Raw genomic sequence first — 14,355 nt, 5'->3', positions numbered from 1 at the left:
ATGCCAAACACCTTCCCTATTGAGTAAGATCAATGGCGAGATCCTGGAAAATATGGACCATTTTCTGTATGTTGGGAGCCTCGCCTCAACGAAGGCACACATAGCCAACGAAATTCATCATCATCTCCAATGTGTCAGATCAGCCTTCAGCCAACTGAGGTATAGCGTATTTGAGAGCCAGGATCTCAACCCAGAGGCTAAGATCATGGTTTACCAGGCAGCAGTGATCCCCATGCTCCGATATGCTTCAGAGACTTAGACAACTACAACACTGGAGAAGTACATCCAGCAGTGCAAGATCCTCCAAATCCAGAGGTAAGAATGGCGGTCCAACAGCAACACCCTCTCCCTAGCCTCTCCCTCAAGGTGCTAATTTCTCAAAACCAGCTCCACTGGGAAGGAGAGATACTTTGTCACCAGACCCCTGAAGGAACTGCTCTACTTGGAACTCGGTCGCAGCATGAGACTTCCAGGACAGCAGAAATGACATATGCCCTCAAAGCATCCCTGAAAAGGGCATAAAACCCACCAACTCACAGGAGACCTTGTCTTATGACCAACAAAAATGGAGAAGGTTCATTCAGAAAGGCACCGAACACATCGAGAGACTTGGTCAGCAGCGTGCAGAGGTCGAGTCGATGTGTCTGAGGGGCCGCACAAACCCTCCAGATGGCCCTTCAAGCACCACCCTGCCCCACACATGGCAGAGTCTGCATATCAGCATTGGACTTATCAGCCATCTCAGCCTTCGAACCGGAGTCTTCCTCGATCTCACCCAAGAAGAAGACTGCACTGGGAGCCCAAGATCGGCCACGATGATATAGAATGGCGGAGCAGGCTCAACTCCTGATGGTGTGGTCTACTCCTGATCCCATTTCTTGTGTCAGCAAGGATTGGGTGATCCAGACTCTGGAGTGGGACTTAAAACACACAGCCTTCTGACTGGGGGGACGTGTGTGTCACCCCACTGAACCGGCTTGTGACAATTTGTAAAAGAGATCGAATTAACACAGAAAACACACGCTTTCTAAAAAGAGAGTCACTGTTTAAGCAAATAAGCAAAAGGTCACGACCCTGATCCCGGCCCGGTTCATCTCGTTAAAGTAGGAGCCGTATCCCCGGGTAACGAGCCACAGATAAACCCGGTCAGTTTTATTTTCCTTTATAAAGGCGAGAATCTGCCCCTTGTATTATTTTTCTTTTGAATGCTCGGTTTTTAAAGCCGCTCACCTTCAGCATCAGGATCGCCCGCCGTACCGCACAACTGACTCTGTGAGTCGCCATCTTCCTGTGACCTCTCACCGCGGGGCCGGGGGGGGGGGCGTGGCCGAGCCAGCAGCCAATCAGCACTCATGGATCTCGAGTCTGGTGACGCAATAGCTCCAGCCCTACTCCCGTCGAAAGGCAAGAGCCAGAATGGAGGGCTGTGTGTGTGTGTGTGTGTGTTGAATGTCAACACGTTCATCATGATTGTTCATTTTTAAAGTGGAACCTGTTTTAATCAATTTCACCCTTACGATTAAATGGATTCCAGTCCGTTCCCACTTTTCCCAAATCAGCTGGTAGCACTCACTGCCACCTGCCCCACATGTGGCAGAGTCTGCAGATCACACATTGGGCTTACCAGCCATCTCAGAACCAGTCGACCCAGAGTTCCGAAGAAGGGTCATGTTGGACTTGAAACCTTAACTCTTTTCCTGTCTCCACAGGTGCTGCCGAGTTTTTCCAGCACTTTTGGTTCTTATTATAGTGGCACTCACGCCTCTGAGTCACACGATTCAGGCTCAAGTCCCACTCCGAGACAGAAAAAAGGGCTGACGTCCCCAGTGCAGTAACTGAGGGAGCGCTGCACTGTCGGAGACTCCCTCTTTCAGATGAGACGTTAAACCAAGGCCCCCGGCTGCCTGCTCTGGTGTAAGTCAAAGATCCCGTGGCACTGTTTTGAAGACGAGCCAGGGAGTTGTCGCCGGTGTCCTGGCCAATACTTATCCCTCAATCAACATCATAAAAAACAGATTACCTGGTCATTATCACGTTGCTGTTTGTAGGAGCTCGCTGTGCAGAGGTTGGCTGTTGTGTTTCCTGCATTGCAACAGTGACTACACTCCAAAAAAATGCTTTATAAAGTGCTTTGAAACATCAGGTCATCATGAAAAGCGCTATATAAACGCAAGTCTTTTTCACAATTCAACAGTCACTATATTTCAAAAGTAAACGTATTTCCTCTCTCTTTTATTTCTCCCTCCTTTCACTCCTTCCTTTCTTTTCTCACTTCCTCTTTTCTTCCTTTCCTTCCTACAATTGAAAAGAAAGATTTGCACCTCCATAGTATCTTTCACAAGTGCAAGTTTTTCCAAAGCTCTTACAGTCAATGAAGCACTTTGGAAATGCAGTCACTGTTGTAATGGTGGAAACAAGGCAGCAAATTTAAACATAGCAATGTTATTATGGCCAGATAATCCAGTTATGTGATATTGACTGAGGAATAAATATTGGCCACGACACCAGGGATGACACCACCTCTGCCCCCATCCCCAGCCCTGACTTGCTTCGAAATAGTGCAAGGGGATCTTTTACATCCTCTGAGAGAGAGGGTAGATGGTACCTCAGTTCTACATCTCATTTGAAAGATGGCATCTCATAGTGCAGCACTCCCTCAGTTCTGCACTGTAGTGTCAGCCTTGCTTTTTGAGCTCAAGTTTCTAGAATAAAACTTGAATTCATAACTTTCTGACCCAAAGGTAAGAGTTCTACCAATAGTACCATGGATTTAAGATATATGGATAACCGTAGTGCCAGACCAGCAGGAGGACTGGACTGCTTGTATCTTTACCACTCTTCCAAAGAAAGATGACCTGAAACAGTGCACAAATTATAGAACAATTGCTTTGACCTCCCACTCTAGTAAAGCCTTGCTCAGTTTGTCCTGGAACAGATCCAGAAAAAGACAGAGTGAGATAAAAACAAAAAACTGGTGGAAATCCAAAACAAAAACAAAAATACCTGGAAAAATTCAGCAGGTCTGGCAGCATCGGCGGAGAAGAACAAAGTTGACGTTTCGAGTCCTCATGACCCTTCAACAGAACTAAGTAGAAATAGGAGAGGGGTGAAATATAAACTGGTTTAAGGGGGAGGGATTGTCGCTAATCTTAGAATTATAAGGCACAAAATCCAAGAACATTAGCAGCCAATATGAATGAGCTTCATTGATTTTGAGAGGCATTCAATTTGGACTCACATGAGAAGTTCTGGTTGACAATGTTAGACATGGGATACCCAGCACTTTTAATTGACTTGCTAGTCAAGCTTTATTGTAAGCAACAAGCTAGGGTCAGAGTTGCCAGCACCCTCTCAGAATGGTTCAGAGTCAAAAATGGTGTTAAACAGGGGTGTGTCCTCTCACCATATTTATTCAACATCCTAAAAGAAATGGTTATGAGAGAGATACTTGATGGATACAAAGGTCAGATATCAACTGGTGGGTGGTGAGTTTCAAATCTTCAATATGCTGATGACACTATTCTGCTCGCTAACTCAGTGGAGGAGCTACAGGACTTGATGGATCGTCTTGACCAAGTTACCCGGAAATATAGTCCCCTGATCAATGTTGACAAGACAAATGTGATGTGGAAAGGCCTGCAGGAATCTAATTAATTGAGTTAATTGTGGTCCCTTCCACAATCTTGGGTTTCTCATCTCGGAAGATGCAGGGTCTATCAAATAAATTTGAGCTGGACTTGATAAGGGTCATGGCATTATGAGCTCACTTAAAAGAGTATGGGGTAGCCACAGCATCTCGATTACAATGACAATTAGTCTTGAAAGCCCTTGTGTGACCAGTGACAATGTATGGCTGTGAAAGCAGGACCATCAAGAAGAGTGATGGTCAAATAAGGCTCGAATAAGAGCATTTGAAATGAAAGGATTCAGATGGATATTATGTGTGTCATGGGTGTATCATGGGTGGACAGAAGAGTGGGTGCTCAAGAAAGCTGATGTTAGGAGGAACTTGTTCCAGGCACTGATATCAAGGAATTCACATACTTTAGGCACATGATACAAACAGGAGGGGAGTGTTTGGAAAAAGAGGTAATACAAGGCAAAACACCTGGAATACATGCACAAGGAAGACACAAGATGCCATGGATGAATAATATCAGAACACGGACAGGCCTCCTTATGGGACAGGGGAACAGAGGATTGAGAGCAGTGGAGAAAGATGGTTCATAGTGCAGCCAACCCTTGGAACGAGGATGGATGAAAGACAAGACAGAACATGGTGTTGGTATGAGAAGGTTTTACCTCTTGTTCTATTTCTCTAAAGCCAAACTGTTCACATTTTTTCATGCCATGGCTAACCTGCACTTAGGACTTTGCTGTCACTGATGGAAATCCAAACTGCTTTTCACCCACTTCTCAGCACAGCTCCACATTAAATTTCCTATCTACCTGGGAACTGATGTAAATGAATGGATCAAATGCTTGTTGCATCTTCTATTCAACATTCTAATAAGTCAGGCTGATGATAATACCACACTTAGAAAACATTTACTATCATTCCATTATTCAGCAAGACAAACAGATATTTTTTTTCAAAGTACTGCAATCTTTTCAGAAATGCCTGGAACAGATCTTCAAAAATCAGTCACTATAATACCATACAACACTCCATTGATGTAGAAAGGAAATATGATAGATAATAGCAGATAAGTTTTCCTCATTCTTTCCTCAGGGTAAATCTGTGTGATTGAGTTTCTGTGAAAGGGTAAACTCAATCGTAGATGATATGGCAGTGAAATTCTTTTCTCTGCAGACATTATCATAAAAGAACCAAATCTAGAGGCTAGTATTCCCTCATCCATTAAGTCCAATCTTGTAAAGGTGCTTGCAAAGGGAAGGAGAGTTTTTAAGTGAAGCCTCTTGAGATATATCGAAAGTCACATTTCTTTGTCATTTCTCTATACACTTAGAAATGTTTCTTTATAATATTCATCCATTTCCCTTTTAAAAACTAACATAGATTTTGTTTCCAACATTGTTTCAAACAGTGTGTTCCACTTTAAGTGATAGTAGAGAAGGACATAAACATGATGAAAACCAGGTTAATAGATTGGAGGAAAACTAATTTTATAGGGGAGAGAAAAAAAACTTAGGAAAATAAAATGGACAACAATATTGCCAAATAGTATTATAGAACAATAATAGGAAACATTTAAAATACTATTCAACAGACTGCAGGAAAACTATATTCTGCTAAAATGAAAGAACAAACAAAACATTAATGAGGTTCCATGGATAAATAGACATAAGGGAACAATTGAGGTTAGCAGGTAGTTAACGTATTTCCCATCTTTAATAAGAAGAACAGATCATGTCCCAGCAATTATAGATCAGTCTGTTTAACACCTGTGATAGATAAAGTAATGGAATCCCTACCAAGGGAGAAAATAGAAAAACACCCACAAATGAAAAATACAATAATGAGTAGTCAAAATGGATTTTGAATGGGAAAATCTTGCTTGACCAACATTACTGAATTTGTTGAGGAGGTGACACTGAGGGTAGACAATGGTAATGTAGTAGATGTAATTTATCTGGATTTTCAAAAGGACTTAGATAAGGGGTCTCAAAATACGCTGATAAACAAGGCCAGAGAATGCAGAGTCAGGGGGAAAGTAGCAGAATGGACTACTGGTTGGCTTCAGGACAGAAAACAGAGACTGGGAATAAAGGGTAGTTATTCAGAGTGACAGGAAGCTGGATGTGCAGTTCCAGAAGGATCAGAGCTGGGACCACTGCTATTCACAATATTATATTAAAAATTTGGACTTTGGAATCAAAAACACAATTTCTAAATTTGTGCATGGCACCAATTTTGAAGGGGATAGCCAATACTGAAGAAGATTGCAACAAATCATAAGAAGATTTTAACAAGCTTCCAGATTGGGCAAATAATTGGCAAATGAAATTCAACACAGATAAATGTGACAAGTACATATTAGTAGGAAGAACGGGGAGTTCACTTATTACTTGGAAGGTGCAAATCAAGCAGAAGAGCAAAGGGATTTCAGAGAATAAATACACTAATCACTAAAAGTTGCACTATAGGTTAGCAATGTCATAAAAAAGAAAGGCAACCAAGCACTAGGCTTTATTTCTATAGAGAGCAGTTAATAAAGCATATAGCATCCTGGGCTTTATTGATAGGGACATAGTGTACAAGAACAAGGAGGTAATGCTGAATTTATATAAGTCACTCATTAGACCTCAGCTGGAATATTGTGTACAGTTCTGGGTGCCATATTATAGGAAGGAGGAAGGATGTGAACACATTGGAGAGAGTGCAGAAGAGGTTTACATGAACAGTTCCAGGGATAAGAAACTTCATCTATGAAGATAGATTGGAGAGGTTGGGACTGTTCCCCTTGGAGAGAAGGCTGAGAAGAGATTTGATAGAGGTGTTCAAAATCATGAGGGGGCTGGGCAGAGTAAATAGAGAAAAGTTGTTTCCACATGTAAAAGGATCGAGAACAAGAGAACACAGATTTAAAGTGATTTGCAAAAGAAGCAAGTGTGACGTAAGAAAAAGCTTTTTCACACAACGAGCGGTTCGGGTCTGGAATGCACTGCCTGGAAGTGTGGCGGAGGCATACTCAATCGAGGCATTCAAGAGGGCATTAGATGATTATTTGAATAGAAACAATGTGCAAGGGTACAGGGAAATGGCAGGGCAATGGCACTAGGTCATAATGCTCATTTGGAGAGCTGATGCAGACATGATGGGCTGAATGGCCTCCTTCTGTGCCATTAAGATTCTGTGGTTCTGTGATTCTGTGAAGGATAGAATTGATAAGTAATGAGCTTATGCTAAACCTGTGGCAAACCTTGGCTAGACCATGTTTGGTTTTTGAAATGCAACAATACTACATGTCCTATCTGGTTTGATGTGGCCATGTGCCATCTTACACTCAGTTCAATAAAGACTTACTAAGAAAAAAACACCAAGAAGCACTGCTGTCTTGGAACTCAAAACATGGTGTTGTAAGTGGAGATAAAATAGAGTTTTGAGACCCTGGAAATGTTGCAGAAAAACCACAGCTCAGAAAGGCACACAGAAATGTTCAAATCTGCAAAAAACTGCTGAAAAAAGACAAAGTAAAGCAAACTCAAACTGAAGGCTGCAAGTAAAATACTAGGTGAGTTAACATGGCTGTAAACATCTGCCTCCCATCTCCTGTAGAAATGAACAGCGATATGTGGAAAAACTGGCAGGTTTTCCACTTGCAATGGCAAAATTATGAGCTTGCATCAGAGTTAATTAACAAGCAATAACCAATGAGAGTAGTCACATCTCTAACACTGTTGGGGAGGGACTACTACAAATTGTTATCCATCCTAAATCTAACTGATGAACAAAAGAAACAGACGACAGATTTTGAAAGCCTTGAATGCATATATTGAACCCTGAGTAATTGATACTCATGAACGATATGTATTCAGCACTACAGCTCAAGGTGAAAAGGAAACTGTAGATCAGTATGTGACTGCAGTAACACAGCTTGCAGAATCAAGTGAATTCAGATAACCAAAAGATGATCTGATTAAAGATTGAATAGTCTTAAGCTTTGAGACCCCTCAGTTGAGAGCAAGTCTAATGAAAGAGGAGAAACTTACATTCAGGAAAGAAATAGACATGTGTAGAAATGCGGAGCTTGTAAATCATCAGTTAGAGCACGTGTATGGAAGAGCAGTCCAGGAGGTACATTATGTTGAGAGACATTCCAGGCCAAAAGAGCAGAACAATCGCGGACAAAGGACAGGATGCAAATACTGCAGATGGCATCATACAAAGGAAAAGAAGAGATCTCACTGCCCCATGCTAACCATCAAAGGAATTGTGCCACAACTTGCTAAGGTAAAGATCTTTACCACCCTGCAGGATGGTTATTGACAAGTGAAACTGGATGAAAGAAGCAACTTTCTAACTACATACTGGATGCCATTTGGAAGATACAGATGGTTGCATATGCCATTTGGCATTTCCACAGCTCAAGAAGAGTATCAAAGCAGACAACATGAGATAGTCAGTGACCTTCCCAGAGTGGAAGCCATTGTGGATGATCTACTAGACTGTGGATGTGGAGATACAATGGAAGAAGCCATAGTTGACTATGATCAAAATTTAATATGACTGATAAAGAGAGCTTGCCAGATGAACCTGAAGCTGAAAAAGAAAAAAATATTGCAACTGAGGATATCTGAGGTCAACTACATAGGTCATGTACTGACAGAAAAAGGTCCGGATCCTGACAAGGTGAGAGCTGTAGCAGCGATGCAATGATCAGCAGATATGAAAGCACTGCAGTGATTTTTTGGATTCAGGAACTATTTAGCAAAATTCTTGCCTAATTTGTTGTCAGAGTGTGAGCAATTACACAAGCTCACTGCCAAGGATGTGCAGTGTTGGGGATCGGAACAAGAAGCAGCATTTACTAAAATCAAACAACCAGTGATGACAACACCAGTGCTGAAGCACTATAACATCAATGAGGAAGTCACCTTGCAGTTTGACGCCAGCAAGACTGGCCTAGGAGCAACCCTAATGCAGCAAGGATGAAAGGTCGCAATTGCAGCCAGGGCACTAATGCAAATGGAACAACGCTACCCTCAGAGCGAGAAAGAGTACCTGACTATTGTTTGTGCCTGTGGGCATTTTCATCAATCCCTGCTTGGGGGAGACAAAGTAACAGTGGAGTTTGACCACAAGCCACTTCAGGACGTTTTTCTCAAGCTGCTACTTTCTGCTCCAAAGCATCTGTGAAGAATTCTTTTACAGTGATATCACCTGGATGTGACATACAAGCAAGGGAAACAGATGTACATCATAGACACAGTGATCCCCATGAAGAAAGTTGAGAATGTCACAACAGAATGTGAAATCTTCCAGATTCAACATGCAGCAGCAATTCAACATGATCTGGAAGTCATCAACCCAGCAGAGACATTGAACCTGATAGATGCACACCCTGCTCAAATCAAGTGAACTACCCAACATGATGCAACTCTCCAAGTGCTACAAGAAGTAGTGATGAATGGATGGCCTGAGAGCATCAAGGACACACCTGTGGTCACAAGAGCATTTTGGGCACACCAAGATGAATCAACAGCCCAGGAAATAGAGTCAGCATCCCTAAGGAGATGAGGGGAGAGATGCTGAAGTGCATCCATGCAAGCTACCAAGGAATTTAATTGAGCCTGAGAAAGGCAAGAGAATTGCTCTACTGGCCAAACATAAGCAATGAAATTAAAAGCCATAGGCCAGTGCAGTGCTTGTAAAAAGTGCCAAGCTGAACAAGCTAGAGAGCTGTTGATGACACATGACATCACAGACAGACCATGGATGAAGCTAAGAGTAGACCTCTTCACTAAAGCAGGAACTGATTATCTTGTCACTGTAGACTATTATTCTGACTACCGGGAAATAGACCAGCTGACTTCAACAACAACAGGAGAAATAGGAGAATGCCTGAAAGCACACTTCAGTCATTATGGCATTCCAGACATTGTGAAAAAGGCCCTAAGTTCACAAGTGAAGAATTCGGCCATTTCACAAAGCATCAGGAAATTCAACACTAAATATCACCACCGCACTATCCCCAGTCGAATGGAAAGGCTGAGGTGACAGTGAAAGTTGCCAAATGAATCATCAAGAATTTGAGTAAATCTAGCACAGGCAACCCTCAAGTGGAGAAACTCACTGACTGAAGGCATGGAAAGTAGTCCAGTCCAAAGACAAATGTCACACTGCACCCAAACTACTCTTCTAATAGCAAAAAGCTACCAAAACCAGAAATAGTGACCGGCATGAATGAAAAAGTCAAGGTGAAATGGCAGAATGCCAAATTTCATTTTGACAAACTGCCAAACCATTGCCAGGGCTGAGCATTGGAGAGCCAGTTAGGGTACAAACCTTCTATGCTCTCAACAGGATACAGCCCACATGGAACCTTGGGACATGCATAGAGAAATTGTCACCTCGATTGTACGTAATGGAAGTGAATGACCAAATATATCGGTGCAACCGCAGGCATATATGCATAACTAGCAAAGCTGCTCCTTCACAGCAATCAGCTAGTCAAGGAGAAGGGATCTCACCAGCTGTGCTGAGTGCAGAACTACCATCAATCCCAGAGGCCCACAAGTCCCCCACAATGAAAATGGAATAACAACAATTACCACAGCAACAAGTGCCATGGGAATGACACTCTCCAGACAAGGAACATCACCCAGACGAACAACCAGTGATAATGCGCATGTGTACCATTAAGAGACCTGCATGATTTAAAGACTATGTATGCAATGCAGGGGCAGAGACTCAATAGTAGAACAAATGGTTGTTAATGTACGAATACAATGAGTGCAAAGTGCGTAACTTGGGTAACTCACAGTTACACATGATCGTGCATGCAAATGTGTCTTCTGTTTATTAGGAAAATGGGGATGTTTGGATCTTTTGTTCATTATGAAAAGAGGGATGTTTGGGTTTTCAAATGCAATAGTACTCCATGTCCTAACTAGCTTGCTGTAGTCATGTGACCTCAACCATGAGGGAAGCTCTGCAAGCTGGCTTATTAAAATCAGTTCAATAAAGACTTACTGTGAGAAATACACTAAGAAGTATTGCTGCCTTTGAACTCAAAACAGACCACATTTAGGTTACCGCATGTAGTTCTGGTCACCATATTATAAAAAGTATATAAAGGCACTGGCGAGGGTGAAAAGAATATTTGCAAGGATGATAGAGGAAATGCTTGGGTGTACATATCAGGAAAGGATGAACAGGCTGGATCTCTTTTCTTTGAAAAACGAAGGCTGAGGTGTATCCTAATAAAGGTCTTTAAAATTACGAAATGTTTTGCTGAAGGAGATACAGGGAGAATGTTTCCACTTACAGGTAAGAATAAACTAGAAGCCATCAATGTAACATAGTCACCAAGAAATACAATTGGGAATTCAGAATAAATGTCTTTATCCTAAGTGTTGAGAATGTAGAACTAGCTACCACAGGATGCAGTTGAAATAAATAGCATTGATGCTTTTTAAGGAGAGGCTAGACAAGCATATGAGGGAAAAGAGAATAGAGAGTTAGGATGATAGATTTAGATGAGGTCAAAATGGAGGAGGCTCGAGTGGAGCATAAAAGCTAGCATGGACTGGTTGGACCAAATGGCCTGTTTCTGCACTGTATATCCTATGTAATGTAATCCTATGTAATGCATGTTATCATGAAAGTATAATAAGTCTCATAATATTATTGTGACTTATTTTAAAAGTAGGTTTATAGTGGGGTTTGGATTTTTTCTGTGTGTGTGTTTGATTTAACTGAGCTGCAGACATCTGGCCTGGAGGCTTTGACTCATCAAAAGAAGCTAGGTTTGAAATGCTAAATATGTAAATATGGCTGAAATCTTAGAATGTGAGGTGAGGAAAATTTGCATTTTTAGATAAATCAGGGTCGTTTGAATTTCAAAGAGATCATAGGATGTTACACCTAGCCAGGGAAGCAAGGCCAAGCAATGTGTTTATTTTTCCCAAAGGTTTCTGATAAAATTAGCACCATAGGAAGATTTAAATTATGAGGAAAGTGAAGTTCCAAAGACATATGCAAACAATGGGATTTATATTAAAAGGGAGAAACATGTATAAAGGAGAAGAGGGTATGTATCAGGGTAGGCATTGTAAGATCTAACACAAGTGTGAGAAGCCTCCAGTAGCTATGCATTAAGCCTGCTGTCTACAAAAACCAAAACTGGGAAAAGCCATTTTGAATTCTACTGGCCATTGTGGTATCTTGCTGGATCTGTTTAAAATCATTTTTTTTTTACTGTTGCCTTAATAGGGGTGTAACTGGAAGACAGATTAATTAGGAGTTTTAGGAGTTATTGTAGTAGTAATTTGTAGAATCTTTTCTTTTATTAATAAATGTTTAATTTAGTTTTCTAAAAAATCTCTGAAGTCTTGGTGGACTTATTACTTCTGAATTCAGGGCACGCATCTTGAAATAAAATACAACATGCAAAACGGTTGTGATTGCGCGATCAATTTTCCCTCGTGGTTTTGACCTGCCTGGCACACATCATCTGCCACGTCATAACAATGTTTTAACAATCTATGTAAAAAGAAATCCTTTTTTCTTGCTTCGCTCTCTTGCTGATGATCTTTATAAACACTTATTAGTTACTAACTCATAAATTAGTGGAAATAATTTTATATGGTTTACTTTATTAAAGTTTACAGAATTTTGAATACCTCTATTGGATCTCCTTATAACCTTCAATTATAAAACTTCTTTAGACTGTCCTTTTCAAAAAAAAGAGAAATGCTTGAAATTTCACAACCACTGGATGTCCCAAGGGACATTACAGTGAATGAAGTACTTTTGAAGTGTATTCACTGTTGGAACATAGAAAACGCAACAGCCAATTTTCACATCATATTGATTTCACAAGCAACAATAATAACTAGATAATCTGGCTTTGTGATGTTGGTTTTGGAATAAATATTGGTCAGCACTTTGTGGACAGTCTCTCCTGCTCTTCTTCAAAATAGTGCCAGGGGATCTTTTACCCCACCTGCATTGGGGGGGGGGTGCAAACAGAGTCTCAATTTAATGTCTCATCTGAAAAACAGCACCTCTGGCAATGCAGCTTTCCCTCGGTACTACACTGGCATGTCTGCTTGATCTTTGTGCTCAAGTCCTGGATGGAACCTTGTGATTCAGAGTGAAAGTGTTACCAACTGAGCCACAGCTGGCACATCTCATCACTGGGTTCATCTCAGTGAATTGCTTGTGCACTCTCTTCATGGTCTTAGTATTGCTCATAAAGTAAGATGCCCAAAACTGCAATTTATTATCGATTTGTATAGGTTAAGCTTTATCTCTTTAATTTTGTACTCTCTGTCCTTATTTATAAAACCTAGAATCCCATCTGTTTTTCATGGTTTATTAATATGTCTTCCAACTTTTAATTATTTGTTTATGAACCCCTGAATGTTTCTGCTCATCTACTCCTTTAATGTTTTACCATTTATTACACATATCCTGTTTTTAGTCTTACCCTCAAAACAAATAACTCCAAATTCCTCTGCACTAAATTTCATCAGACATCTATTTGATGATTCTACTAACCTGCTAAGTTCTCCTTAAATGAATTACAGACCTAGTCACAGTTAATCATACCATTCTTATACTCATGTCCATATCTGGTTCAATTACATAGATCATGAAGCGCAGTAGTCCTAGCACTGACCCTTAGAAAGCATCAATGTTTACATCCTTCCTTTCAAAAAACAAATATCCTAATAACCAAGTAATCTCTGTTTTCTGAGATTTAACCATCCATGGTTGCCTTTAATGCCTTGTGCCTTATATTTGTCAACAAGCACCCTATGTTCACCTTGTAAGACATTGTTTCAAAATCCATGTAAACAACGCCTACTCTATTCCTTTATCAGTGCACTCCATTGTTTCCTCAATTAACGCTACTAAATTTTTCAGACATGACTTTACTGTTTACAAACCCATGCTGACTGTCCTAATTAACCCTTGTCTTTCTAGGTGAATATCAAGATGAAACAAGAACAGTTGGTTATGTTCATCTCCAAGAACAATATCCAAGATGTTTATTCATAGAATGATTCCATATCTTCTCTTTCTGCAGTTTTATCAACTTGTCCTCCCATTCTTAAAGGCTTGTGTGTCTGAGCATCTTTTCTGAGAGTGTTGACTTATTGCTGAGAAATACCTTTCTCAGATGGCTAGTATTTATTGTAAGCTTTATAGTGAATCTTAGCAGGCTAGTTGACCACAAAAGGCAGCACAGCCAAACCAACCTTGTCCTCATCTGATGTCTTTTCTTATGCTATCAGAAGGAGCATTAGAGAGTAATCAAAAACAGGAACATGACACTGCATTTGTTCTACCAAACAAGGGACAATGGGGCCAAAGGTACCACAGCTGGTTGCTAATTGAGCTGGGAACAACAAAGACCACAAACATTCTATGTACTTGTACAAATTATGTGACATCTTTTAAAAAAAATTGCAATCTTCACTCCGTATGATATTTCAACTTTTTTTTCATACGATCTGTTATTAGAAATGAAATCATAGAATTATAAAAACGTAAAAGCACAGAAGTGTACCATTCGGCCCACAATGCCTGTGCTGGCTCCTCAAACAGCAGTCATGCTTAGTCTCACATCTTTCTTCTTGTCTGTAACCACATAAGTTCCTCATCCTCAAGTATCTGTCCAAATTTCTTTTAAAATTATTTATGAATTCAGTTTCCACCAC

The 14,355-nt window shown here is 40.7% G+C and overlaps 1 protein-coding gene across 2 annotated transcripts in view; it reads right to left on the bottom strand.

Moving 5' to 3' along the window:
• Positions 1-1,296, bottom strand: part of pcca (propionyl-CoA carboxylase subunit alpha) — a 343,073-nt gene extending 341,777 nt beyond the window's left edge. For both annotated transcript variants that reach the window (XM_041199770.1, XM_041199771.1), the window contains exon 1: positions 1,231-1,296. In XM_041199770.1, the coding sequence (XP_041055704.1) occupies positions 1,231-1,284 (54 nt within the window). In that variant the 5' untranslated portion in view covers positions 1,285-1,296. The remainder of the gene's footprint in view (positions 1-1,230) is intronic.
• Between the last annotated feature and the right edge of the window lie 13,059 nt (positions 1,297-14,355).

The sequence above is a fragment of the Carcharodon carcharias genome, chromosome 11, assembly GCF_017639515.1.
Source record: "Carcharodon carcharias isolate sCarCar2 chromosome 11, sCarCar2.pri, whole genome shotgun sequence".
NCBI lineage: Eukaryota > Metazoa > Chordata > Chondrichthyes > Lamniformes > Lamnidae > Carcharodon > Carcharodon carcharias.
This window is presented reverse-complemented; position numbering and strand designations above follow the sequence as displayed.